Source organism: Anolis sagrei, chromosome 2, assembly GCF_037176765.1.
Source record: "Anolis sagrei isolate rAnoSag1 chromosome 2, rAnoSag1.mat, whole genome shotgun sequence".
NCBI lineage: Eukaryota > Metazoa > Chordata > Lepidosauria > Squamata > Dactyloidae > Anolis > Anolis sagrei.
The window spans coordinates 130,897,594-130,923,700 of NC_090022.1; the positions used below are offsets into that span (position 1 = coordinate 130,897,594).

General features: G+C 41.8%; 1 protein-coding gene across 2 annotated transcripts; it reads left to right on the forward strand.

Moving 5' to 3' along the window:
• The first annotated feature begins 6,995 nt into the window (after positions 1–6,995).
• Positions 6,996–21,072, forward strand: CHMP6 (charged multivesicular body protein 6). Of its 2 annotated transcripts, XM_060764299.2 has the most exons (9): positions 6,996–7,102; positions 10,748–10,857; positions 12,721–12,808; positions 14,265–14,351; positions 14,437–14,502; positions 14,875–14,955; positions 16,487–16,541; positions 17,242–17,352; positions 18,439–21,072. In XM_060764299.2, the coding sequence occupies exons 1-9, from the start codon at positions 7,040–7,042 to the stop codon at positions 18,489–18,491; spliced, it is 714 nt and encodes a 237-aa protein (XP_060620282.2). In that variant the 5' UTR covers positions 6,996–7,039; the 3' UTR covers positions 18,492–21,072. The 2 variants fall into 2 exon arrangements, with proteins under 2 accessions (XP_060620282.2, XP_060620283.2); XM_060764300.2 differs by lacking the exon at positions 17,242–17,352.
• Positions 21,073–26,107: the final 5,035 nt, after the last annotated feature.

Here is a 26,107-nt window from a genome sequence, read left to right on the forward strand (position 1 = left end):
AAATCAGCCCTTTGGGAGACTTCAGTAGCATTTGGATTTATGTGCAATCTGATCACTATGACCACAAGGTAAGGAAATAAAATAAGATTTATTTCACAGTACATGAAAACCATATATTAGTTTTATGTTTCAAAGGAATGGCAAATATAAGCCACTAAACAATCAAGTGAAATTTTGAATATACCATTACAATAATATACTGTGGAAGAGATTGAAAAATGTGGTTGTAAGAGATGGGAGGAGGGAAGGTTTGTTTGGAATGAAGGGGATTTTTTTAAAGTATTCCCCATAAAGAACAGACGTGAGCTTGCTTAAGTATCAACACCAAAAGCTCATGATGTTGAATGCTGCACACCAAAATCTGCATGCTTGTTACTTATACAAAAGTGTGAACTATTCATAGTTGCAGGTATGTTTAGTCCAAAAGGATTCAGAAATTAATACTGACTTATTGGGTCCAATCACTGCCTCAATTTCTATCAGACTTCTTTAATGGAAAAATCCTGAAATCAGTATGAATGATCTTCTGTCTAGACCTGCCAGTGTAAACCAATATTCACAGACCTATGTACCTTCCTGGGAATACTCTGTTGATATATTTCATTGTATTCCTTTATGAAAACTTTCAATTGTTTGGTTTGTGTACTGGCAAATGTGCTGTTTTTTATCCACCTGACCATAGATCGTTTGCCTTGAACAACACTGCAGAAAATTGCTTTCTGAGTCAAAGTGCCGAACCTGAGATGACGAGTCTATGATGCCATCTAGTGGAAGAACGCATGGAGTAGCATGGAGCAAATAAATATAATTCAAATCATAGAATTGGAAGAGGCTGCAAAGGCCATCCAGTACAACCCCATTCTGCCATGCACACAATCAAAGCAGCCCTGACAAATGGTCTCTGCTTTAACACCTCCACAGAAGTGGACTCTACCACCCTTTAAGGCAGCTCTGACTATCCGGAAGTTCTTCCTAATGTTTAGGTGGAATCTTTTTATATTGCATTAAAAATAGGGAATAGATGCTTATGACCTCATCACACATGCCCCCCCCCCCTGCCCCCACCTCCAGTTCCCTCCAGGTTGTGCTGTCCCCCCAGCAGGCGTGGTTTCCATTCCTTATGCTTTGATGGAGGGTGGGAGCAGGGAGGCAGAATTGCTGGATGTTGCCGGGCTCTCGGGGTCCTTGGGACAGTGGCTAGAGCCGGCACCTGTGAGACCTTTTGCTGCTGAGCCTGTTGGCATAGATCAAGCTGCCGCAATTGCCCACAACAGTAAGACTCTTAATTGTGAATTTAAATTTTAAAGAGACTTGCGGTTTCCATTATTTCCTTATTAGAGTGCCGCGTTATTGATTAGAAATAGACCATAGAAATTGGACCTCACCAAAGAAGCACTTTGTCATACTGTATACTGCCACTTCAATGCTGCATATCTGCACCAAAAAGAGGTATAATCCTCCATCATTGGCCCTCTGGGGGTAGGGGGAGGTAGATACCAGAAGTGGAAATGGGCCCACAACCTCAGAGCTGATCTATACTAGCATAGAACATTTACAGGGGGCTGGCACAGGGGGCACTGTTTTACCATCGAGCTAAGCTTAAGGGCAATGTGCAACTTCGTCTAAGTTATTATCTGTGCAAGTGGATGCCCCATATTTGAACAGATTGTGGGCTTATACCCCAAACTAAGACCCCGGGGGGGGGGGGGGCAGCTAGGTCTACAAAATAGCGAACTATCTCTGGTACTCGGCACCTATGTAAAAAGTGAGGGATGCACTCTATAGAAGATGAGAGGGGCTCCAGAGCCAGGAGGCACCCATCAGGGTGATTACCGACAGAAGGAGATGTGGTGGTGGGGGGGGGGGGGGCACTGGCAACACCAATGCCCTAGGAACCACAGGAGACTTCTTGCTGCCCCAGATAGTCCCCCATAGATGGTTTGGGTAACCGAGCTGGTGCCTCTCCTCCCCTGGGTTGTGAATGATAAAACAATTACTAGCCAGGATTTAATCCAGGATGAATATGCAGACCTGGCGTGTATTATAGACACCTGGTTGGACAAAGCTGAGGAAGTTAATCTTATCCACCTTTGCCCACCAGGTTTCTTAGTGTAGCAGCAGGCTAGACCTGGGAGGGAGGGAGGCGGAGTCATGGCAGTCTGTCGAGATTCCATCTCTGACCAGGTGCCCCATCCTGCAATCAACTTCATTTGAATGAATTTGAATACAGTTTCTATGGATGTGACTTGGGCACCTGCTTGTCCAGTTTTGATGGATTCCTTTCAATTTGCCCAGCTAGAAGATGTGGACAAGATCCTTGGGAATGTGAGGCCTACCATGTGTGTTCTGGATCCTTGCCCTTGGCTGATAAGATGGGTCACAGGGGGACTGGCAGAGTGGGTGAAGGTGGTAGTAAATGCCTCTTAAAGAGAAGGCAAAATTCCAATTAAAGAGGAGGTTGTGAGGCCATTATTTAAAAAGATATCACTGGATGCAACTCATTTGAACAATTATCAGCCAGTCTCAAATCTCCCTTTCCTGGGCAAAGTTCTTGAGCACCTGGTGGCCTTGCAACTTCAGGGATACTTGAAAGAAATGAATTATTTAGATTTATTTATTATTTTATTTAAAGCATTTATATTCCGCCCTTCTCACCCTGAAGGGAACTCAGGGTGGACTACAGCATGTACACGGCAAACATTCAAGATCCTTACCAGTCTGGCTTCAGGCCTGGCCATGGAACGGAAATGGCTTTGGTTGCCTTGGTGGATGACCTCCGCAGAGAGCTTGACAGGGGGAGTGTGTCCCTGTTGGTTCTCTTGGACATCTCAGGGCTTTTGAGATCATTGATCATGGTATCTACCTGGGCTTGCTGAGATGGGAATAGGAAACACCGTTTGCAGTGACTCCGATCCTTCTTGGAGGGAAGCCGCTGGGTGAGATCATCCGGAGTTTTGGAGTGTGGTGTCACCTCTATGCAGATGACTACTATTCTTTTCCACTCAATTCCAAGGAAGCAGTTCCGATCCTGAACCAGTGTCTGACAGCAGTAATGGGCTGGATAAGAGTGAACAAACTGAAACTCAATCCTGACAAGGCAGAGTTCCTCCTGGTCAGTCGGAAGGCCATTCAGGGTATGGGGTAAAACTTGTGCACCAGCTGTGTCCATACCTTGAGAAATCTGATCTGGCCATGGTGGTCCATGCCATTGTCACATCCAGACTAGATGTATGTAGTGTGCTCTACATAGAGCCACAAAGATCTGCAGCCACGCTGTTCACTGGAGCGCCATACATGGAACGATCAAGTGGCAGCTCCACTGGCTACCAGTTTGCTTCTGGGCGCAATTCAACATGTTGGTTTTAACCTTTATAGCCCTGAATCTACCTGTCTGTATCTCCCAATTTGAGCCTCACCGAGCACTATGATCTGCTGGAGGGTCCGTACTCTCACTCCCACCCGCATCTCAGGTGTGGTTGGTGGGAACAAGAAAGAGGGCCTTCTCGACGGTGGCTCCTTGGCTCTGGAATTCCCTCCCTAAGGACATCAGAATGGCTCCCTCCCTGTTGTCTTTCAGAAAGCAAATAAAAACTTTTCTCTGGAAGGAAGCCTTTGGGGAAGACAATGAGTACCTGGGTTAACTGGCAATGGATTTTGATTGTGGCAATGAGATTTAGCTGTTTTTTTTTTTAATGGCAGTTTTAATATTGTGAGAAGTTGGACTCTAAAAGGGAAGGCAGAATGATAAGCAAAAAAAAACTCTAGGAAAGAGGGCAGAGGGATTTGGATGCATGTTTGAAAAATGAATGTATATCTAAGGGGCCAACACACCTCACTTGAATCCAATGCAATGAAACTCAGAATTTAGATAATATCGGGTGAAACCATGTATTGCTCACTTAAAGAGTTGAATGGTTTTGTCTGCACATAATTCACTACGAAAGGACTGCTTTACGTAACGAAACGATTAGTGAAGAAGCTTTCACACTCGCATCTAAGTAGCTGCCAATACAGTGGAGCTGACAACCAACATGATGCAGGATTTATTAGTCATGTCATTTTTGCCATCTGAATTGTCTAGATAAGAGCTAAATAGGCTTATTGATCACTGAGTATAATTCTTACAAATATGAAAATGGAGACAAAGTCCTCTCGATTCTGCATTAAGTAGTACATAAATGCCATGAATAAATAAAAGTCAACCCTTAAGGTTCACCTCATACAACCCCCTTATGACTATCTCAAGGAAGGATAATGCCCCAGGGACAATACTACTTTGCAGGAGGTTTTATGCTGTCTTAGGAAACACTCTTTGGTCTTAACTGGTGTGAAACAGAGGTGGTTCCGGTCTTCTATTTCTTTAAACTCAGGGATTGAGGGTTCTCTGCCGCTTGTCAATTAACCTGGAGCTATTTTGAAGTCCCTTTATCGTCTTCTGGCTGCCTTAGTTTCCAGCTAGTGACACAAAATAAAGTTCTCCGTTCTCCAACATGGATTCCATCTAGATTTTGTGATTTTGAGAGGATTGTGTTGGAGGTGATGTTTTAATTATTTATAGGATTTTATTGTGTATTTTATATTTAATAATCTGGTGTTCATGTATTTATCTATTTGCCTTGTATGTGAAAGACCGATGGTCTAAGCATCGAATAAACTGTAAACCAAACAAAATAAAGTTCAAACAGTGGAAACCAAAGCCGAGTGCTGAGTTAATCTTAAATCGTAGAGTTTAGTTATTGATATGGGCAAATAAGAAGGCTCTTTATAGTTCTTTTGGGCTATTTTTGTTTGTTGTTGTTCATTCGTTCAGTCATTTCCAACTCTTTGCGACTTCATGGACCAGTCCGCACCAGAGCTCCCTGTCGGTCATCACCACCCCCAGTTCCTTCAAGGTCAATCCAGTCACTTCAAGGTTCCCATCCATCTTGCCCTTGTTCAGCCCCTCTTCCTTTTTCCTTCAATTTTCCCCAGCATCATTGTCTTCCCTAAGCTTTCCTGTCTCTTCATGATGTGGCCAAAGTACTTCATCTTGGCCTCTACTATCCTTCCCTCCAATGAGCAGTCAGGCTTTATTTCCTGGTTGGATCTTCTCGCAGTCCAAGACACTCTCAGAACTTTCCTCCAGCACCACAGCTCAAAAGCATCTCTCTTCCTTCGCTCAGCCTTCCTTATGGCCCAGCTCTCACTTCCGTAGGTGACTACGGGGAATACCATTGCTTTGACTATGTGGATCTTCGTTGCCAGTGTCTCCTGATTTCCTGGCTGCAGTCTGCGTCTGCAGTAACTTTTGCACCTAGAAATACAAAGTCTGTCACGGCCTCCACGCTATTTTTGTAGCCCGTCATAAATATATGTATTTAAGCTGAGAATCCCATATTCAAAATGCCTGGAACCAGATGTTCTCTGTATTTCAGATTTTTTGGGGCATTGGAAATTAGAGAAATCTACCCCTTACAAGGGGTGAGAAGGGCGGCATATAAGCGCCGTAAATAAATAAATAATAAATAATATCATGGGGAAAGATGTCTCCACTGAAGCTTTTTCACTAATCCTTGTTTCCACAATAAACCAAATTTTCCAAGATCCAATTATCACAGGGACAGAAAGTGAGATAAGATCGTCTGAACAAGGGCACAGAGAGCAAGGCATACAAACAAAAAACATCACAGGGGTATTCACCCTTCCCTATGCTATCCAAAGCATATTTGTACATACACACATACATATATATATATACACAAAAATACATACACATATATACATACACACACACACGGCTGGAATTACACTTAAAAGCGTCCCTGTTCTGACTTAGGTACAAATTCAGCTTAAGAACAAACCTACAGAACCTATCTTGTTCATAATTTGGGGACTGCCTTTCTATGAAAATAATAATTTCCTATAAACGGGGTGTACCAAAAAAACTCCATACATAGGAAAAAAATCAAACTAATATTTTGTAATATAGTATATTTATCTCTATCTGTCTGACTATCTATCTAAATCTTTCAGATAGACAACAAATAGAGAATATTTTTTGAAATTTTGTAATGTGTATTTTGTAAATAAAGATCCATTTAGCTACAATTCATCACATTTGCTATGTAAGGTGACTTTCGGGACACCCAAATAATGATATGGCATTGTAAATATAAATAAATAAGTAGAGGAGTTATTCAATATTGAAACCCCTTTGTGACTATCATATCAAAAGTGACTTGAGAAACTGCAAGTCGTTTCTGGTGTGAGAAAATTGGCCGTCTTGCAGCGATGTTAATCAGAGGATGCTGTGGGAGGCTTCTCTCATGTCCCCATATGGGAAGCTGGAGCTGACAGACAGGGGCTCACCCCATCTTGTGGATTCGAACTGCCGACCTTCAGGTCAGCAGTTCAGTCGGCACAGCCGTCTTCTCACTACCTTATGCGCCATCTCTTTATATTGCAAATGACATTTGTTGTTACAGTGTTTCTGGTTCAGTGATTGATGGGAAGATGGGCATGCATAATAAAATGCTTTTTTCCTTCACAGACATCTGCCACATTGACACTGCCATGGAATGCAGTTCAGAGCTGGATTGTATGGTCAGGGTAGAAAGCAGTTACACTGCACTGAGATGAGTCTCCACCAGGCATGGGCAAACTTGGGCCCTCCGGGTGTTTTGGACTTCAACTCCCACCATTCCTAACAGCCTACCGGCTGTTAGGAATTGTGGGAGTTGAAGTCCAAAACACCCGGAGGGCCCAAGTTTGCCCATGCCTGGTCTACACTGGCCAAATCATGCAGTCCCAAAGTGCATTGGCAGGGCAGTGTAGTTGGGCCCATCCTTGGAGAGAAGGCTTCACTCTTCTGACCCGGTGGCCAACCCGGAAGTGTGCTTGCCATACACGTGACGCGTCTCTCTCCACTCTGCTCCTATCTCTGTGTTCCGTGCTCCCCTGCCAGGGCGTCCGCGTTCTGCCCAGAAGCGTGAGCCTCGGCGGGCGCCGTAGCGAGGGCTGGGCGGGGCCAGCGTAGGCCCAGGCGGGCGGGGCCGGGGCGATGGGGAATCTGTTCGGGCGCAAGCGGCGGAGCCGGGTCACCGAGCAGGATAAGGCCGTCCTGGTGAGAGAGCCCAGCGGGGACGGAGGGAAGCAAGGCCGTGGCAGCGGGCGGCGCTCGGGCCGCGAGGGGGGCGCGCCTCCCGCCCGTCCCTGAGGCTTCCGCTTCCTCCCTGGCCTTCAGGAGGAGAGGAGTCTACCCTGGCTACACGGCTGCGTCCACACGGCCTAGTTATACCACTTCGGCGCCGTGTCTCAGTGCTTTGGGGTTCTGGGATCTGTTTCCAGGCCCTACAGCTCCCAGGATCCCACAGGACGGGGCCTCCTTCTCTGAAGTGGTGCCAAACTGCAGTGAGACGGAAGTGTGGATGCCTCACTGAGGCCTTGCCATTTAGGCCCTATCTACACTGCCCTATAATCCAGTTTCTGAATCCAGATTAAATGCATTGCACTGGGCGATTGGGCAGTGTAGACTCCTACAGTCCAGTTCAAATAAGTTAATCTGGATTCTGAAACTGGATTATAAACAGTGCAGCCTTAGGACTCTTCCACACAGCCATGTAACACAGAATATCAAGACAGGTAATCCCACAACGTCTGCTTTGAACTGGGTTATCTCAGGGCCCTTCCACACAGCTAAACTAGGCAAAAGTATGAAAGCCGGGACCCAATGCTGGTTGCGCGACGCGGGTCAGAATTAGAGAAGCGAACACATTGTGTATTTGAACATGTTTCCATACAATACCCGGATAACCTTAAGCACTATGCTTGGCTGTTTGTTGCCCTCCCCCTCCCCCTTTTTGGCAAACTATCTTGCCACGACTCTGTCGCACCTGTGTCTCAGGCTGAGACCCTGGTGGCGCAGTGGGTTAAAGCCCTGTGTCAGCAGGACTGAAGACCAACAGGTCACAGGTTCAAATCCGGGGAGAGGCAGAAGAGCTCCCTCTATCAGCTCCAGCTCCTCATGCGGGGACATGAGAGAAGCCTCCCACAAGGATGATAAAAACATCAAAATCATCCAGGCGTCTCCTGGGCAACGTCCTTTCAGACAGCCAGTTTTCTCACACCAGAAGTGACTTGCAGTTTCTCAAGTCACTCCTGACACGATAACCCCCCCCCCCAAAAAAACCCTGTGTCTCTCACTCACTAAGCTGTCTCAGCATTGGATCCCAGCTATCATACTTTTGCTCAGCTCTATATCTCAGAATATCAAGGCAGAAAATTCCACAATATCTGCTTTGAATTGGGTTATCTAAGTCCACACTGCCATATATTCCACTTAAAAGCAGAAAATCTGGAATAATGTTCAGCTGTGTGAAAGGGGCCTCAGATAACCCAGGTCAAAGCAGATAATGTGGGATTTTCTGCCTTTATATTCTGGGATATAGGGCTGTGTGGAAGGGCCCTGAGTCCACACTGCCATATAAACCAGTTCAAAGCAGATAATGTGGAATTTTATACAACTTAAAATATAGAAATATAAAAACAGTATTAAACATCAATTAATATTAAAGTTCAGGTTAAATTTATAAAAGCATATAAAATCACAGCAGCCTCTGACATGACAATATCTGGAGAGCATGCCCTATTCCCAGCGCACTTTAAATTGTTCCTAATTCCCACAACAGGTGCATAGGAAATAGTATTGTTCCTAATGAGAGTATTTGTCCAACTCACTATCGTTGTAGAACTTTTGGCCCTCTAGATATTGATGAACTACTGTTCCCATCATGCCTCACTATTGACCAGGATGACAATGGCTGATAAGAATTGGAGCTCAACACCTGGAAAGCTAAAGAGTTACCCAGTCATAATTTACATTGACAGGAATTCGGTCTGCATGTTTCAGACAAATCTTTCCTAACTATAAGTGGAGATGCTAGGGACTGGCCCTTGGCCCCTGTTTTCCACACAGGTGTTTTTGGGCTTAGCTGCATTCAGTATTACAGTGCTTGTTTTGTGTAGCTTCAAAAATGTCTAGGTCTTAAATGCCATTTTCCTATAATCATATCTTATCTCTCGATAATAGTTCTATGATGGTCTCAAGTGAATATTTCCCCAAAACTAGGAAACATTACTCCTTTGTTCTCTTGAATCCTTTGATACTATGGCCTCTTCTACACTGCCATGTAATCCAGATTATTGAAGCAGATAATCCACATTATCTAATTTGAACTTGATTATATGAGTCTAGACTGTCATAATTCAAAGCATATAATCTGGATATTATATAGCAATGTAGTAGGTGCCTAAGGTGGCCATCCTATCTACATGAGGCAAAGCAAGTGATGGCATATTTCTTACAAAAAAAAAAAATCAGCCACCTGTTTTAATATCTCTGACACCAGCCAAGCATCTTCTACTCATAGCCTTTTAACAATTTTAACAGCATTTACATTGTTTTACCTCCTGCTTGTGTTGTTCCCTCTATTTTTTATTATTCCCATAATATTTATATGGAAGGTTGGCACATAAATTAAATATTGAGTGTTATATCGATTTTAATCGATTTGCCCCAAGGAAATGGGAAATTATTGTTTCCACTCAATGTTTGATGTTTTGTCTTGTGTCTGTTATAACAGGCTGTGTTTTTAATTTAATTTTAGTTGTTAAATTATAATTTCATGTTTATATGTTGGGTTGTTTAAATTTTGTTAGTATGAATGTATTGTTGTTATATTCGGGCATTGAATGTTTGCCTTTTATGTTTGGAATCCTCCTTGAGTCCCTTTTGGGGAGATAGAGCAGAATATAAATAAAGTTTTATAATAATAATAATAATTATTATTATTATTATTATTATTATTATTATATTTGACCTTGGGACATGCATTCAGAAAACCACTGAAACTGTGACTGTTAAGCTTATTGGTCCTATAGGACAGGGCTTATTAAACTTACTTAAATAGTGAGTTTGTTCTTATTTTTGCATAATTTAACTTTTACTTCCTTCTACCACTCTTCCAAGCAACTGCAAACCAGACCTGAGACCAGGGGCCCTTCAACACAGCCCTATATCCCAGAATATCGAGGTGGAAAATCCCACATTTCCTGCTTTGAACTGGAATATATGGCAGTGTCAACTCAGATAACCCAGTTCAAAGCAGATATTGTGGGATTTTCTGCCTTGATATTCTGAAATATAGGGCTGCGTGGAAAGACCACAGGACTAGGTTTCTAAGTAGGGCTCATTCCTACCATTCTGCCTGGTAAATTGGAGGAGCATCTGGATAAATCATAGTCAGATGGAAAAGGATTTCATCATCCTCGGAGATCCATTCTAGTCCTCCAGAAGGTTCAGCAGCTGCTGTAATCTTTTCACATCTGCTACCTGGTCATAAGCAGCTACGTCTCTGATTCCCCTACTCTCTACAGCAGTGGTTCTCAGTGAGTCCCCAGATGTTTTGATCTTCAACTCCCAGAAATCCTAACAGCTGGCTGGGATTTCTGGGAGTTGTAGGCCAAAGTACCTGGGGACCCACAGGTTGAGAACCACTGCTCTACAGACACTCTCTATATGGAAGGGGTCATTGTGGAGAGAGGAAAGGCATATGCATACCTACCTCCGTAAGGGGTATACACAGACATAATGCAGAGTTATGACCTTTTATACTATTAATAGGGTGCCAGCCATTGTTGCTGCCTCTTTACAATGCTGGTAAGACTTGGTGGTACATCTTCTAATGACCCCATTTCTGTTCTTATTTAGCAATTGAAACAGCAGCGAGACAAACTGAAGCAATATCAGAAAAGAATATCACTGCAGTTGGAGCGGGAAAGGGCTTTTGCTCGGCAACTACTAAAGGATGGCAAGAAAGAGTAAGTCACTTCTGAATCATGGAGGGCCCTTCTACACAGTTTTCTACCCAGAATATCATGGCAGATAATCCACAATATCTGCTTTGAACTGGGTTATCTGAGTTCATACTGCCACATAATCCACTTCAATGTGAATTTTATACAGCTGTGTAGAAGGGTCCGGAGTTTGCATTTTTCTTCATGGACTTCTTTTTGGGTTGGTTTAGAGATTAAGGTATTATCCATGTGATGTCATCACAACTGTACATGGGATGTGTTTAGGTAGAGAAACGCTGGCATTGCATCTGCCAGTGCAACCACCACTAAGCGATTTGCTTGTTGTCCTAACTGGAAAATTCGCTACCATATTTACAGAAACTTATGGGTCATTCTAAGATACATTTTCTCCATGCAGATGTGTCCCTGTAAAGCTGTGGTTCTCGAACTGTGCTCCTCGGGGTGTTTTGGACTTCAGCTCCCAGAAATCCCAACCATCATACCAACTGTTAGTATTTGTGGGAGTTCAAGTCCAAAAACATCTGAAGGAGCACAGTTTGAGAAGCAGTGGTGTAAAGAATAGCCATGTGGACTTGTCCTATTTACGGCAGGTATGGTTGTTGTAAGTGAAACTTTCTAATTACACTGATTTAACCTACATAATGACTCAGTAGTAATGTTAATAATTTCATGTGTCAGATTCAGTTCTTGATATTTCCTGTTAAATATGACAGAGTTAGGAACTACTTTAGTGCTACACTTTGGAGTTTTGTTTTGTTTTTGTTTTTATAAAAAGACATACACAACAAATAAGGCAAAGCCTCACCATTCTGTGCATGAGTGCATGCTTTTTATGGAGAAGGTCTTTTGGAATGCATTTTACCTATTGGTGTGAAAACCTGCAGAGGAAAAAATGGAGCAAAGAGGTTTTGTTAGTTTTGATTCCCCAGAAAAAAATAAAAATTCAGATTTGAGTACATGAGAAATTGATATATATATGTATATCTATATAAATAAAAATGTAATGTTCGTTTGTGGGATTAACATAACTCAAAAACCACTGGAAGAATTGACACCAAATTTGGACACAACACAACAGGCCAATAAAAACTCTGAAAAACACAGCAGAAGCAAAATATATATATACAAAAAACATTACAATGCATGTGCAAAACCACATATACACACATATATATACACACAAAACACATATACACAGCAACGCGTGGCAGGGGACAGGTAGTGTATATATGTATATATGTATATGTATAGAATGGGGAATAAATGTACAGTGTCTGATTTCTGACCTGCTTTGGATCCCAGTCCTGAGAGAAAAGCAGGATACAAATAAATATAATCATCATCACCACCATAGTTCCTGTTCTTGGTAATCTTGTCATCTTTTTGTATAAAAGCATGCTTTATGTCTGCCTAAAATTATGATTTTTGCCTACTCATAATAAAGTTGACAAAACCAAAGAGATCCCTTACATTTCAATAACCTTGTTGTGAATGGTACTTTCAATAAATTAAACATGACAGCTTTCTCCAAAACAAAATTGTATATTTCTGTAATGTTGTGTACATGATATATTTTATGTTATGTACATATATTTAAACTGTAAGGGGTACTAATGCCACTTTTATCAATTTTACAAATATACCTACATTTCTGCAATAAAAACAGGGGAAATGCTTTTTCAATGGCTTCAAAGTTTCCATAAATGTGTTACATCGCTAGGTGTGCTTTATGGGTGTTTTCCTTTGATAACTTGTAAAATGCTGTTGGAATCTGATGAAATATATGCTTGGTTGATACAACAAAACTGTAAAATACTTTAAAGAGCTTGCTTGCATCTGAGGTCAATGGGTTTTCCCCCCATTTAGGAAAGCCAAGCTTCTCCTCAAGAAGAAGCGGTATCAAGAACAACTACTGGACAAGACGGAAAACCAAATCAGCAACCTGGAACGTATGGTACGTTTCTGGCCTTGTTTTCAGGACTTCTAGAATGGTGGTAGGGATGTGCTACTGAATTGTGTGTTACTGCATGTACTTTCTAATGCAACTGGGCCATACTTAATCTTAATTGAACAGCTTTGGATATGCTGAGTAGAACTTATGAGCTGTTAAATACTTGGCCAGTTGTACTGATATAGAAAATGGAGCCTCCCTTTTCCCTATGTATGGGAGTCAGGATTTTTCATTCTTTCTTAAAGCTCTGATACCCACTTAATATTTTATTTACAAATATGATTTACTAATTTCTAGGTATCTGGTTCCTTTGCCCATGTTTTTCTCTAGTTCTGTCAGAGTTGTGAATACAGCCATGTAGTCAAGAAGGTCTGTATCAGAAAGTAGGGCAGGGGGTAGCAGCACATGGATAACTTGTAGTATGTTCCTTGGTACTGACATAACCCCTATTGATTTAAGAGGACTACTTTGACTAGGTTTGGAATCATTCATTATCACTCATGTATGAGTCAACTTCATGCATAAGTTGAGGGCACATTGTGAGGCCAAAATTTGGGATTTTAATATTCATGGATATGATGAAAGTTATTCTGTGGAGAGCCTTAGGAGACCAGTCGCTTCTGGCCACCTCTACCATTTCCCTACCCAGACACCCAAAAAAGCCACCAGTAGTACCACAGCAGAGAGAATAGAGGGGATTAATGCTTCTTTTGGGTTATCCTGGGATGGACTAAACTCTTGCTTTTGTCACTCTGCTCAGAAAAAGGGATGATTCCTTTTTTGATAAAGAGTTGAGTATTTCCATTGACCCCGAGATTAATCAGCCTAGGATTTTTTGGTTCATTTTTTGAGTAGAATTTCTAGACTTATCCATAGGTATAGGGTGATAGATTTTGGCAGCTAAATCGATCATTTACCATTATTGGGGATATAGCAAGATCCTAAACTGAAAATATTGAGGCATTTGTGATTTGTGTGGGACTGTATGTAGGACTTGCAGACTGTATCTCTACCAAGGAGTTGCATTAGTTCATGGTCACCACTGTCTGCTAGTGAATAAAGGGGAATGGTCTTTTTCATGTAGGCTCATCAGTGTTGTACAGACGTTAGTACCACATCATTGGTCTGTTTATTTATGTAATTTATTTTTATGCAATATGTTGATTTATTGTTTTTGTTTATAGGTCGGGGGGGGGGGGGTTAATGGTTACCTGTATTATGTAGTCTTGCTTTTCTATTTTGTTGCCCACTTTGAGTTCCATCCATGGGAGAAAACCAAATAAATGAATGAAGAAATAATAAAAAATTATTTGTATTCCACCCTATCTCTTCAGGGGGACTTAATAAGAATAAGAATAAGAATAATAGCAGCTAAAATGGCAGGTAGATGTGGATTACATTCACTGACAGCACTTAACCCCCTTTTAATTAATTATTATTATTATTTTGCTTCTTTCAGGTTCAGGATATTGAATTCACACAAATAGAGATGAAAGTTATTGAAGGCCTCAAAATTGGTAATGAGTGTTTAAATAAGATGCACCAGGTAGGTATTAGTGAAGATGCATGGACTATATTGGTTATTCATGCATTATCCTTTATATGTGATATATGGGTTTCTCTTCCTGTAGGTCATGTCAATAGAAGAAGTGGAGAGGATCATGGATGAAACCCAAGAAGCCGTAGAGTACCAGAGGGTATGTATGGTCTCCATGTGACATCCCAGAACTCCTCTAAGCAATGCCAGGTGCTCATTTTTGTAACTTTTGCATTTCGCTCAGTTGGATGTTAAAGGGATTTTTCTTGTGGCAGCTCATTTACTTGGACTTCGTAGAAGAAGACATTTTCTTTTACTGTGTTGTATGCAGGTATAGATTAGCTTAATCCTTGCTCTTAAAGCAAGATAAAACTAGGTCTCCAGATATATTAAACAAGTCAAATACTACCTTTCCTTGAACCATAGTGCTGTTATTTAATATGAGGATGACTGTGCTACTCTTGTGATTCTGCTCTCTTAGCGATTTTGCTACTCTTGTTCTATTGAGACACATGTCCCTTTGCTTTTGCAGCAAATAGATGAGATCCTGTCAGGAAGCTTCACTGTAGAGGATGAAGATGCCATCTTAGCAGAATTAGATGCCATCACGCAGGTAAATGTTATTGTGCTGCATTGCGAAATCATAGTTTTTCATCACAAAGAGTGCCAGAGCGGTGCAGTTGATGTGCAAAAAGAGCCCTAATTATAGCTATTTTCATCTGTTACGAATCCCTTAAAGGGATTTGTGTGACACTTAAAGATAAATAATTCCTTAACTCTAAAGCAGCAAGTGGGCAATTGCAGCAAGTTTAGAAGTGAGTGGAAGTCCTCCTGCTTGTTCTGAAAACTTTATGTTACATGGTAGGAGAGGTGGTGGCAATCTATGTCAAAAATAAATTGCTGTCCCAGGAGAGATCACCAACCCTTATGGTCTAAAAGTTGGAGTTGGTATCATTGCTCCACGTCACTCGCAGAAGCAAAAACGAGTGGTGGTGATTCAGGTACAATCTATCCTGTTTCCCTTCGCCCATCAGCATAGGGAAAGAGTGGCAGCAATGGTGCTCATCTGGAATGAGCAGATAGGCCAAATCTCTAGCTGTCCAGACTGCCCTAACACCCCGGATGCTGCAAGGATAGAAAGTGACAAGCAGTCATCTTGGCAAAACCTTTTTCCCAGGGAGTCACTGCAGTGGTGCAATGCTGAAGCTTCCTTCCCTCAGAGTGCTTCAACAGTATTTTCCCAAAGAGGGAAAGGATTTGATCTTTTCACCATAGCAGCAGAAGGTGCTTTTAGGTCAGCATTTCTCAACCTGGGGGTCGTGAATGGGCATTGCAGAGGGGTCACCAAAGACCATAAGAAAAAACATATTTCTGATGGTCTTAGGAACTACAACTCCAAAAATCAAGATCAGTGCCCACCAAACTCTTCCAGTCTTTTTTGTTGTGTCACGGGAGTTCTGTGTGCCAAGTTTGGTTCAATTCCATCGTTGGAGTTCAGAATGCTCCTTGGTTGTAGGTGAACTATAAATCCCAGCAACTACAACTCACAAATGTCAAGGTCTATTTTCCCCAAAGTCCACCAGTGGTCACATTTGGGCATATTGAGTATTTGAGCCAAATTTGGTCCAGATCCATCATTGTTTGAGTCCACAGTGCTGTTTGGATGTAGGTGAACTACAACTCCAAAACTCAAGGTCACTGCCCACCAAATCCTTCCAGTGTTTTCTGTTGTTCATGGGAGGTCTGTGTGCCAAGTTTGGTTCAATTCCATCCTTGGTGGAGTTCAGCATGCTCTTTGATTGTATGAATCCCTGCAACGATAAGTCCCAAATGACAAAATTCCCCCCCCCCCCCAAAATCAGGTATTTGTACCAAATTTGGTCCAGTGAATGAAAATACATCCTGTATATCAGATATTTACATTACAATTCATAACACTAGCAAAATTACAGTGATGAAGTAGCAAGGAAAATAATTTTATGATTGAGGGTCACCACTACATAAGGAACTGTATTAAGGGATCGCGGCACGAGGAAGGTTGAGAACCACTGTTTTAGGTGAAGAAAGAAGAAGTTGAAATCCTTATTTAAGGTTTTGCTGTACACAAAATATGTGTTTATTGTATGTGCCCTCTCTTTTCATAGGAACAAATTGATCTTCCAGAAGTTCCTTCAGAACCCCTCCCAGAAAAGATTCCAGGTAGCTTTATCTTGTTGTCTTTCTCCCTATGATGTTTCTGTGGTGCACATTTTATATGTTTCTATGAAATATATTTTATGAGGGGAAATTCAATGGAATGTTTGCCAGAATTTGTTCCAATATTACGTCTGTAGGCATCTCTGCAAGTACTGTGTCCCCTAGTGTATGCTTTATTATGCCACAGTCATGTTAATTATCTTCTTGTAAGAATACTCAAATTGGTTGTAGGGTTAGTTGTAGGGTTAGTAGTTCCACAAAAGTGGAAGATATTGGAATGGTGAAAATGAAAAGAGCAATTTTAAAGAATGTAATGGGCCATTGCCAGTGTTGGCAGCCTCATTACTTCACCCATGAGTCTTGGCGGGCTACATCCCCTCCAAGTTTGGATGAAGAGTAAAGAGGTTTTTCCCAAATGGACAGTAGTACCCCTGCTACCTCTAATGGGGTGATTCTTGTATTTCATCATGTTTTGACTGTTCATAATCACTTGATTTGGAAAAAAAAGTTCTGTAGAAGTGAAACAGGGCCAGATGTCAGAAAACATGACTAAAAGACCAAGAGCTATTGGCCATTAGGGGCAGAATATGCCCCCCTCCTAAAATCTGCACCATTCAGAGCTTCATGTAGCCCATAAGCTATGCTTGTCCACCCCGACCAAAGGCATGGAGTAGATTCATGTTTATTTATTATTTATTTTCAGCATTTATATTCCACCCTTCTCACCCTGAAGGGGACTCAGGGCAGATCACAGAACACATACATGGCAAACATTCAGTGCCGTTAGACATACAGGACAGACAGACAGATAGAGGTATGTGTTGGCATTTTTCCAACTTTGGTATCCTGGAGGTTATGCTCGATTCTGGCTACAGGGGGTGCTTTTGCTCCATCCTCTATAATGATAAGCCTTTTGATCAGAGACTTTCCTTGATTGCCATTTTTTTTATGGTACCGTAAAGTACTTCCCCACCTAGTTTCTCTACACACAGCTCATAGATATTTTCAAACTGCTTAGGTGGGCAATAAGCTAAGCTGAAGATCGGGTGCTCACCTCGGCCTGGGCTCAAACTGCCAACCTTTCGATTGGGAATGATCTATTGCTGCTTGTGGTTAACCAGCTGTGCTAAAGCCCAATACATAGTAAAGATAGGGATTAAACCAGGCTCTTCTATGGTTTTAGAGCTCAGACTCTTAATTAGATCTTACTAAGATAGATTATATGTAACTACTCCTATACTGGACTGAGTTTGTAAATATTCATATCATTGCACAAGTGCTCACATAGTGTTCATGGGCATCCCATGCCCTTAATCCCAGCGAATGTGGATAGTTGACTGTGATACAGCCAAGCTGTCAGAATGTAGTAAACCTAGGTGCACCTACTTACTTTTCCATTGCCCCTTCCTCATTTTTTTTAAAGAACTTAGGTTGATAGGCAGATAAAATACAGTTTCTTGTCCACTGAGGAGTAAAACTATAGTGCTCTTATACCGAGGTTAGCCTCCTCAGCGAGCATGTTGAACTTGTACTGGTATCTTTTGCAGGGGGAGGGAGGAGGGCACTGTCTAATACGTTGGCAGTCCTTGGCCACTAAACCATATCAAGACAACACCAGGAATTCAATCCTGTTCTGACCCAAATATACAGTCATACTGTTTCAAAGAGAAAATCAAGATCTTCCTGCACTGGGGATAAAATATATGGGTCTACCTAAGCAATTAACTGTGAGTGAGGATTTCTCTGTATGAATATGTGGCAGTGTAAATTTCTGCATGTGATCAAGAAAACTGAATTCAAGTAATAGAAGGGGCTTGGTGAATAGTTGGTCAGAGTGTGTTTAGTTCTAGCCCTTTCAGAGAGAGTTTCTCTTCACATATGTGTTTCCTTTTCTCCTCAGAAACATCGCCAGTCAGAGTCGAACCAAAGCCAGAGCTGGTGGCTACGTCTTAACTCCACTCCTCGGGGGGACCTTGCAGGGAGCCCCTCAATCCCAGGATGCCTGGGCTGCAAGAGGCCCCCATGGTGTCCGGTTGGCACTGAACGACCATGCTGGAGCAGGTTTTCCTGCACAGGATGGAAGCTGTAACTGGTTATTGTTCCCATATCAAGATTATTTTGTAATGTTCACACTCATCCTCCTCCTTTTTTGTAACTTAAATTGGATTAAATGGTAACTATCAAACCCTTCAAGCCAAATGCTTTCTACAGACCAGATTTCAGCTGCAAACCTGCCTCAGATGCCAGCACAGCCTCTTGCTAACTCTGCCTAAACCCCCTTGGTGTCCCTTTGAGTTTCTGGGCACAGTGAAGAGTTTTGAGCTTTCTGCTGGACAAAGGAAAGAACTGCTGGGAGACCCTTTCAAGCTTCTTTTCGACTTGCCTCTCTTCAGTCCTTTGGCTTTTCCTGAATGGATTCTCTTTGCACGAATGGAAGTCCTGAACATGGACCTCTACTTGAATTAGGTTGATGCTGAAATTGCTAGTGACATCTCCTTGTGCCTAGCGTGCTAGTTGGAGACAAAATAAGGTTGCCCAGTGTTTACTGTGCGGTTGAGATGAATACACTTACAGTTCTATGCACCAGGGAGCAATGCAAGGCTGCTGGACTTACTCTTCAAAAACTGAAGGCCTATTTCTACAGGGGCTAAAGCACGTGCTAAGGATTTATGCATCAGATCCTACACTAGCCTCCTGCTTTTTCTTCTTTCTCCAAAAATCCATGAAACAAAGGTGATGAACATGCAGAAGCTTCTCTAAAAGAGGGAGGATGTGTTAATTGAAAAGCAGCTTCTTGATGCCTCTTGTTGCTCCTCAGCCTGACATAACTATACAGATTATCCTTTCCTGTGGTGGGGACTGCTTATTGCCTACTTTATTTCCATGTTCTTGAAAGGAGGAGTTGGAAACATAAGCTAATGCTATCCACACGGGGCTAAACATTGTATCCCTCTTATAGAAAACCTGAATGTCTATGTGTCTTCCCCCCCCCCCCCCCAAATGTTGTCATGGGCTGGATCCCAGTTAACTTTATGGTGTCACAGTCAGCCTGGAGATCAGAACCATGGGCCTCAGCAGCCTTTGTGATTGCTGTCCACCTTGGCTTATCCAAAGGATCCATCCTTGAGAGACAGCTGGTCTGTGCTGAGCATGTCCCTGTGTTTCCACATGACATGGTGTGGCCTTCCTATGCATGGACAGTTGAATGGGTTGATGCAGATGAAATAGAGAGAGCAATACTTGACTTTCTGACTTGAGTAGCAGTTCCCTTAAGCAGAGGAAAATTGTTTTTTCCCCCAGCTGTGTTGTGAGCTGCTGTCTGGAGTCAGCAGCTCACAGTTGGAGGAAAAAAAAAACAATTTTCCTCTGCTTAAGGTCTCCTCTCCCCTGACCCCAATCATGAGAATGGAGCTGTATCCTTTTGCTCCTTAAAATATGAGAAATAGCACTCTGAGAGTGTAGTGCTGAATAAACAAGTCACTTTTCAGCAGATCTTTAGCTGAGGCTCTGCTGATTTTGATGCTGAACGGGCCCATGGGTGTTTACTTTTCAAAGTGCTCAGCCAACACTTCTCTGTTTTCATCCCTTCAACTGCCTTCAATGCCACACCTAGAGTCATCCCACAGCATGGAAAAAGCTGAGCAGTGCATTAGATAAATCTTAGTAGACATGATAGTTCACATTTGAAGCACACTCCTGTCTCTAATATGCTCACATTTCAGTTTAGAATTGGAAGCATTCAAAAAGCCTTTACACAGGGATAAGGCAGCTGTCAGCCTCCAGATATTTTTTTAATTGCAACTGCAAATAACCTTTACCAATGGATTGGTAATCTAGACTGTGGTAATAGCAAAAGGAAAGCACAGCTGCCCATCCTCCATTATTCTTTGGAAACTGAAAATTAAGGAGCGTGCATTGTGGTTTCTTCAAGACTGTATCTGGTGCCAGTTGTGACTCAGTATTGCTAGTCTTTGTTCACCAGGTGGCAGTCTTCTCTTTACTGTTCATCAATGCTATTACATTTTTCTCTCTCCCAATCTTAGTTGCTCTATATTGATTGCATTGATTTTTACTTCTTTGAGCAAATGGAAGAGCACAAAGCCTTTCCCACTACTGTTATGAGTACCCTACATCCATTGAGCTCCCTTGTAGGGAGATTGTTCATGCGCTCTTTGGGTCCATGGTTAATAATGTGGCTCAGCGCTTGGGGAATAGATAGAAAAAGTGTTTCTCCTTTAACTGCCAATAGGAACAGGAAAGAAAAAAGAGCTAGTAAAAATTGAAGGTCAGTTGTCCCTGTGGGAGACGGCTTTGCAGATGTGCATAGTGGCCTTAGGCAGCAACCATGGAGTTAACTAAATTGCTCCCTCTGTAAAACCATCTTTGGTGGAACCACGTGGAATTAAGCTGCCACCCTCCTGTAAAGGCTCCAGACTCTCCATTTGCTGTAAACTAACAAACAATTTCCATCTCTTGGCTGAACCCTTTGGATGAGAGTGCAAGTGGCAACAATAAAGTATTTCTAATGCCTTCACCTTCTAGCATAGAGTGATGTATCTTGGTTGGTGTTACGACACCGTCTCTTATTTGGGACTTGGAGCATTTGGGGGATAGCAGATACTTAGAATTGCTCTTGAAGACAGAGACCAACCTCTGGGGAAAGCCATGTTATTGATACAGCAGGTAGAGAATGATGACTAACACTCAACGATCCTAGAACATACACCAAGGACAGTGATGTCTCAATGTTCCATGCCACTGAAAATCAGTATAGTTTCCAGACTCACCGAAAGCCATCACTATAATATCCAAACTATTTTAAATATTAAACCTGAAAGAAAAAGAAAAAATCAAAGAAGAAAGTGTTATTGCAAACCTGTTGGATTTCTCGCCTACTCTCTGCTTGTTGAGCAGTTCCCCCAAAAGTTTATCTCCTTACGTTGTAACCTGATTAATAACATCTTCCTGCCCCCAAAAAGTTGTCTTTCACTAGTGATGGATAATGACAAAACAGAAAAGGATCTTGTTTCTTTTGTGTATTGCTAAGAACAAAACCATGATGGAGACCACAGCGTATTACACATTATGCAAGTGGCATTCTTTCTAAATAGAGCACTGCTCAAAAGTTGTCCATGAGACAGTGTTGTCTCTTCTCACTTGGTATGCATGTTCCTCTTGCTGCTTTATCTTCAGGGAATTGCTGCCTTTTAGATTTGTCATGAGTGGGCACCTTTCCTCCTCTGTGCCCACTGTCCCTTGTGGCCTATGCACATCCCCTTATGGAGGAGTTGTTCGGGGGGGGGGGGGGGGAGGTCTCCCTCCCTTTTTAAATGAAGCTTGTGTAACTGCTGCAGTGATGCCTGGCCCTGATGTGGTTTCTATGCCAACCCAATGCAGAACCGGGCAAAGAAAAGTGTAGAAAAGGGGTTTGCTGTGAAAGTGGCTGAAACTAGTTTTTTTTTCCTGAGCTCCCACCTGCTTCCTGTAGATTAGGGGTGGACAAGATACGGCCTTGCAGATTTCATTGTAAGAGATGATAGCAGCCCAGTGGAATTTGAGAGGGTCACGTTTCTCAGTTCTGCTATAGATGAACAAAATTACTTGCCTGCCTGCATTGTTCTGATTTGCAACATTCAGTTATCCATGTTAAATTAGATGCAGGCTGTAAAGAAACTGTCTTCTCCTTTTTCTCTTGAGATAATCATTATAGCTTGCATTAGAGAATGGCTGGCATAGGCCTTCCCTGGGATGAATAGAGATTCCTTCCCTTTCCACCTTTATGGTTCTAGTGGTTAATCAGTGTTTGCAAACTATAGAATAAGGTAAGTACAGGCTATGCAGTTTCTAAGAGGGCCGGTAAAGGAAGGAGCCTTTCATCTTCATACCTTTTCCTGCCAGAGGGATTCTTTCTCTGGATGTGGCTCAAGGGCTAGCCATTTCCCTTCTTAAATCTCTACTTCCCATTTCCCATCATAAATCTCTACTTATTGCTCATACTTCCAGATGACAATCTTAAGTGCTGTGGAAGAGATGAAGATTCCTGTGTTCAAAAATCATAACCAAGGCCATATTCCAAAGTTAAAACCACTCACTAGAGGAAGAAGCTTTTGACTGGTAGGTGATATAAACAAACCTGTAATAATTAAAAGGAAGCACTTTCAAAAGCTCCCAAGTCTGGAAAGGAGAGCATTTCTCAATAGAGATTTATGGAGTTGGTTCCTGAATACAGATGAGAGAACAAACAAGGAAGTACTTGCAAGGTGGGAGTACTGTATAAGTCCAGCTCTTTAATAATGCCATTTTGGTAGCAGGTAACAGGCCTGCTTCAGGTGACCTTTGAAAGTAGAATGTCAGATCCAGGTTCACGGTTTTGGAACAAGATAAACAACTTGGGAGTCCCATGTTGCTCGGGAGGGGGGGGGGGGCGCAGGAGCAAAAAAACAAAACACAGCTTTGAGTCTAAAATCACAACAGGTGGTGGTGGATGGAAATAATGGAGATATGTCTGTGTCCTAGGAGGCAAGCGAATTCAGGGAGCAAAATAAATTGTTCCCTAGGAGACAATAAAGCCCCCCAAATCCTACCATTTGCTCACCCTGGAGATAAACTAGAAGATAAACAAGCTCTTTCTCTGGCTAATCTGGCTTCCCAACAAATATGATGTCTGCATTGTCATTTCATTTCAAATTGTTCTGTTTTCTACCCAGCAACAGTTCCCAGCCAGGAACCAAAAACACCCTCCCTAGATCTGATGTGTGTTGTCAGCAAAATGATGATTCCTCACTGTTAATTTGGATATTTTTAGGACCATAATAAACCTCCATAATTGAAAGCCAAGCATCGCTCATCTACAGAAGTGCCAAAAATCTTAAGTGCACCCTACCCCCAAACAGTCCCTCATCCCAACATGTTCTTAATGGTAATTTCTTGTAACTCAGTAAAACAAGGAGTAGATAATGGATTCTTGTATGGATCTGCCTTAATGTATGCAATAATCTTTATATCAGTAAAGTTTGCTGGAGCCAGATTATGAAAGGCCAGATGGCTGATGATAATGTGCATATGTTGCATCTAGCATGTATTATTTTGTAGCTGGGTTGCAAAAAACAAACAAACAAACAAAAGGCTGTGGTCAGGTATCAGGAAAACTTCAGGATTTGGCACTTAGTCATATATAACTTGGTCTGCTAGTCCTCATGCTTCCTGAGTTTTTCTCTCCACCTTTTTCTAATTCACTAAATCTCCAGCAGCAGAACTTATGCAGTTCAGCCCTGTGCAGCAGGCTAAAGAAAGGTCTCTACCGTGTATTAGACAGTTCAAGTAAATACATATCTGTTGTATTTACTTGAATTTCCTGGTCATGTTAACAAATGCAGCAAATAATGCAGATTAAAAAAATCAAATTGAGAAACCATGACTAAAATTAAAACTAAATAAAAATTATAGTACTTAAACGAATTCAACCTTCTTCCAGTTCAGTCCATACCAAGTTAAACAGATCATTCCTGGGACTGACATTCACAATCCCTTAAATACAGAACCTCTCTTGTTTGTTTTGCTTACAAGTAGCCACATGGAACTTGCTTTTGGGCCACAATACTGTACATTCATAGACTTTAATCAGTGATTCCAAGTAACTTCAACTATTGCAGGCTGTGGAGCATTAGTAGCCCCCAGGGCATTGTATTTGAACCATTGTGTTCGTGTGCACACATGGATCTTAGGAATGAAGGGATCCTACTATAGGTAGAGTGAGGCAACTATTTCATGCAGCAAGTGCTGAGACTAAAGCTGGTGACATCCCCGCTGTTTCTTGTGAACTCCCTTTGTGGTCTCCTAGAACAGAGTTATGTGTCACACAAGCCTTTTGAGCTCCCAAGATTACCCTAATCCACCGATCATTTTTCAAGATGTATTTGCTTGCTAAGGCTGCCAGTCCATTCAATTTCTGAATATATATTGAGGAAATAGTATGCTGAAAGAGCCTGGCCCGCTTCCCAGATTTTAATGTGGAAAGGACACTAAGAAGGGACCTAAACTCAGAAAAATGCCTACTCAAGAAACTTACTTTACATATTGCTAGCAAGACCTTCCCCAGAACACCATAATGGGAATGGCAAAGCATGAAATAATGAAGCCTGGTCCTGGCAGATAGAGACTGTTGAAAAGTAGTTGTTAATATCATTTCAGATATGAAAAATGTCTTGAGTTCTAAAACAATATTGAAAATTAGACCATAGGTTTCTACCCTGCTGACTAGTTTTCCACAGAACATGTGCTTGGCTCAGCAAAAAGACAGACTATTATATTCTCTTTCCACCCTCAACTCCACCCAGTGGGCTGCATACAATTTATTTCCCCTAATGGTTAGTGAGCTTTTAATTTTTTTTATGTGTCATACCATTCTGAATGACCTTGTAACATCCAATTTCATCTGACAAACAGGGTCAGACCTGATTAGTACTTGGGTGGAGGACTATTCAGGAATATCAGGGACCTCCTGGTTGAGTTGAGGAAGACTCTTATCTGGAACCCCGGAGACCCACTGCTACTAATCAAGAGTTCACCATATTGGACTAGTTGGACCAATGCCCTATAGTATGTCTGCTGGTCACGACAGCTTCAGAGAAGTGTAGGAGATGACATAGCATGCTATCTTTAGCCTTTTAAAGTTTCCTGTACCTGCCCCTGTATTAAAACCTTAAAACATGAGGACTGCCAAGATCTAACTTAGAAGAGTAAATAGGAACTTTCCCATCAGAAGAAGATGCAGATGAATAGCGACAGCTGCAGGAAGACAAAGAGAACATTTTGCAAAGGGCATTGAGGGCATGAGTGGTGGGGCTTTCCACGGAGTAGGAGGATGCCTTTGTACTGCCCTTCCTGTGAATGTGAGAGACAAACTCACCAGTGTTATATAAACTTCACAGGGCCAAGTGGCTTCTCTGGTTCTATTTCCATCCACCCATTTTCTTTCTGTGGTCTATCAAATGTTAAAACCAATTGAGCTGGTGTTGTGTAGTTTTAGAAAAAGAATATCTATGTGCAGTGGGCAACTCGGGAGCAAGATACACTAGCATCTCTAGAACAGTATTTCAACTGTTCTTGTTGGCATCACCATGGATACAGACAGAACAGTGTGCATTTTGCAACTGCTTGCAGTAGTCCAGCAGTTATTACTATTTGGGCCAAATTTTATGCAGGAGATTTTCATGATTTATTTTGAATCATATCTCCTTTCCCCCACACAAAAACAACAACAACAACTTTATTTTTATACCTGCCTCCATACCATGGAGCAGCTTACATGGAGACAAACCCAATCAATAGATAGATAGATAGATAGATAGATAGATAGATAGATAGATAGATAGATGACATTAAAATACAAAATACAGAATATAAAATACATAAACAACAGCATAAAACAAAATAAAAACAATATTAACAGAATATGAAAGCAATAATCAAACCAACAATCAATAGCCTTGCCATAATAATTTCTGGGCACAGGTGGGCAATGGGCTAGTGCAAATCACTTGTGAGGATAGGGCTGATGAGAAGTCAAA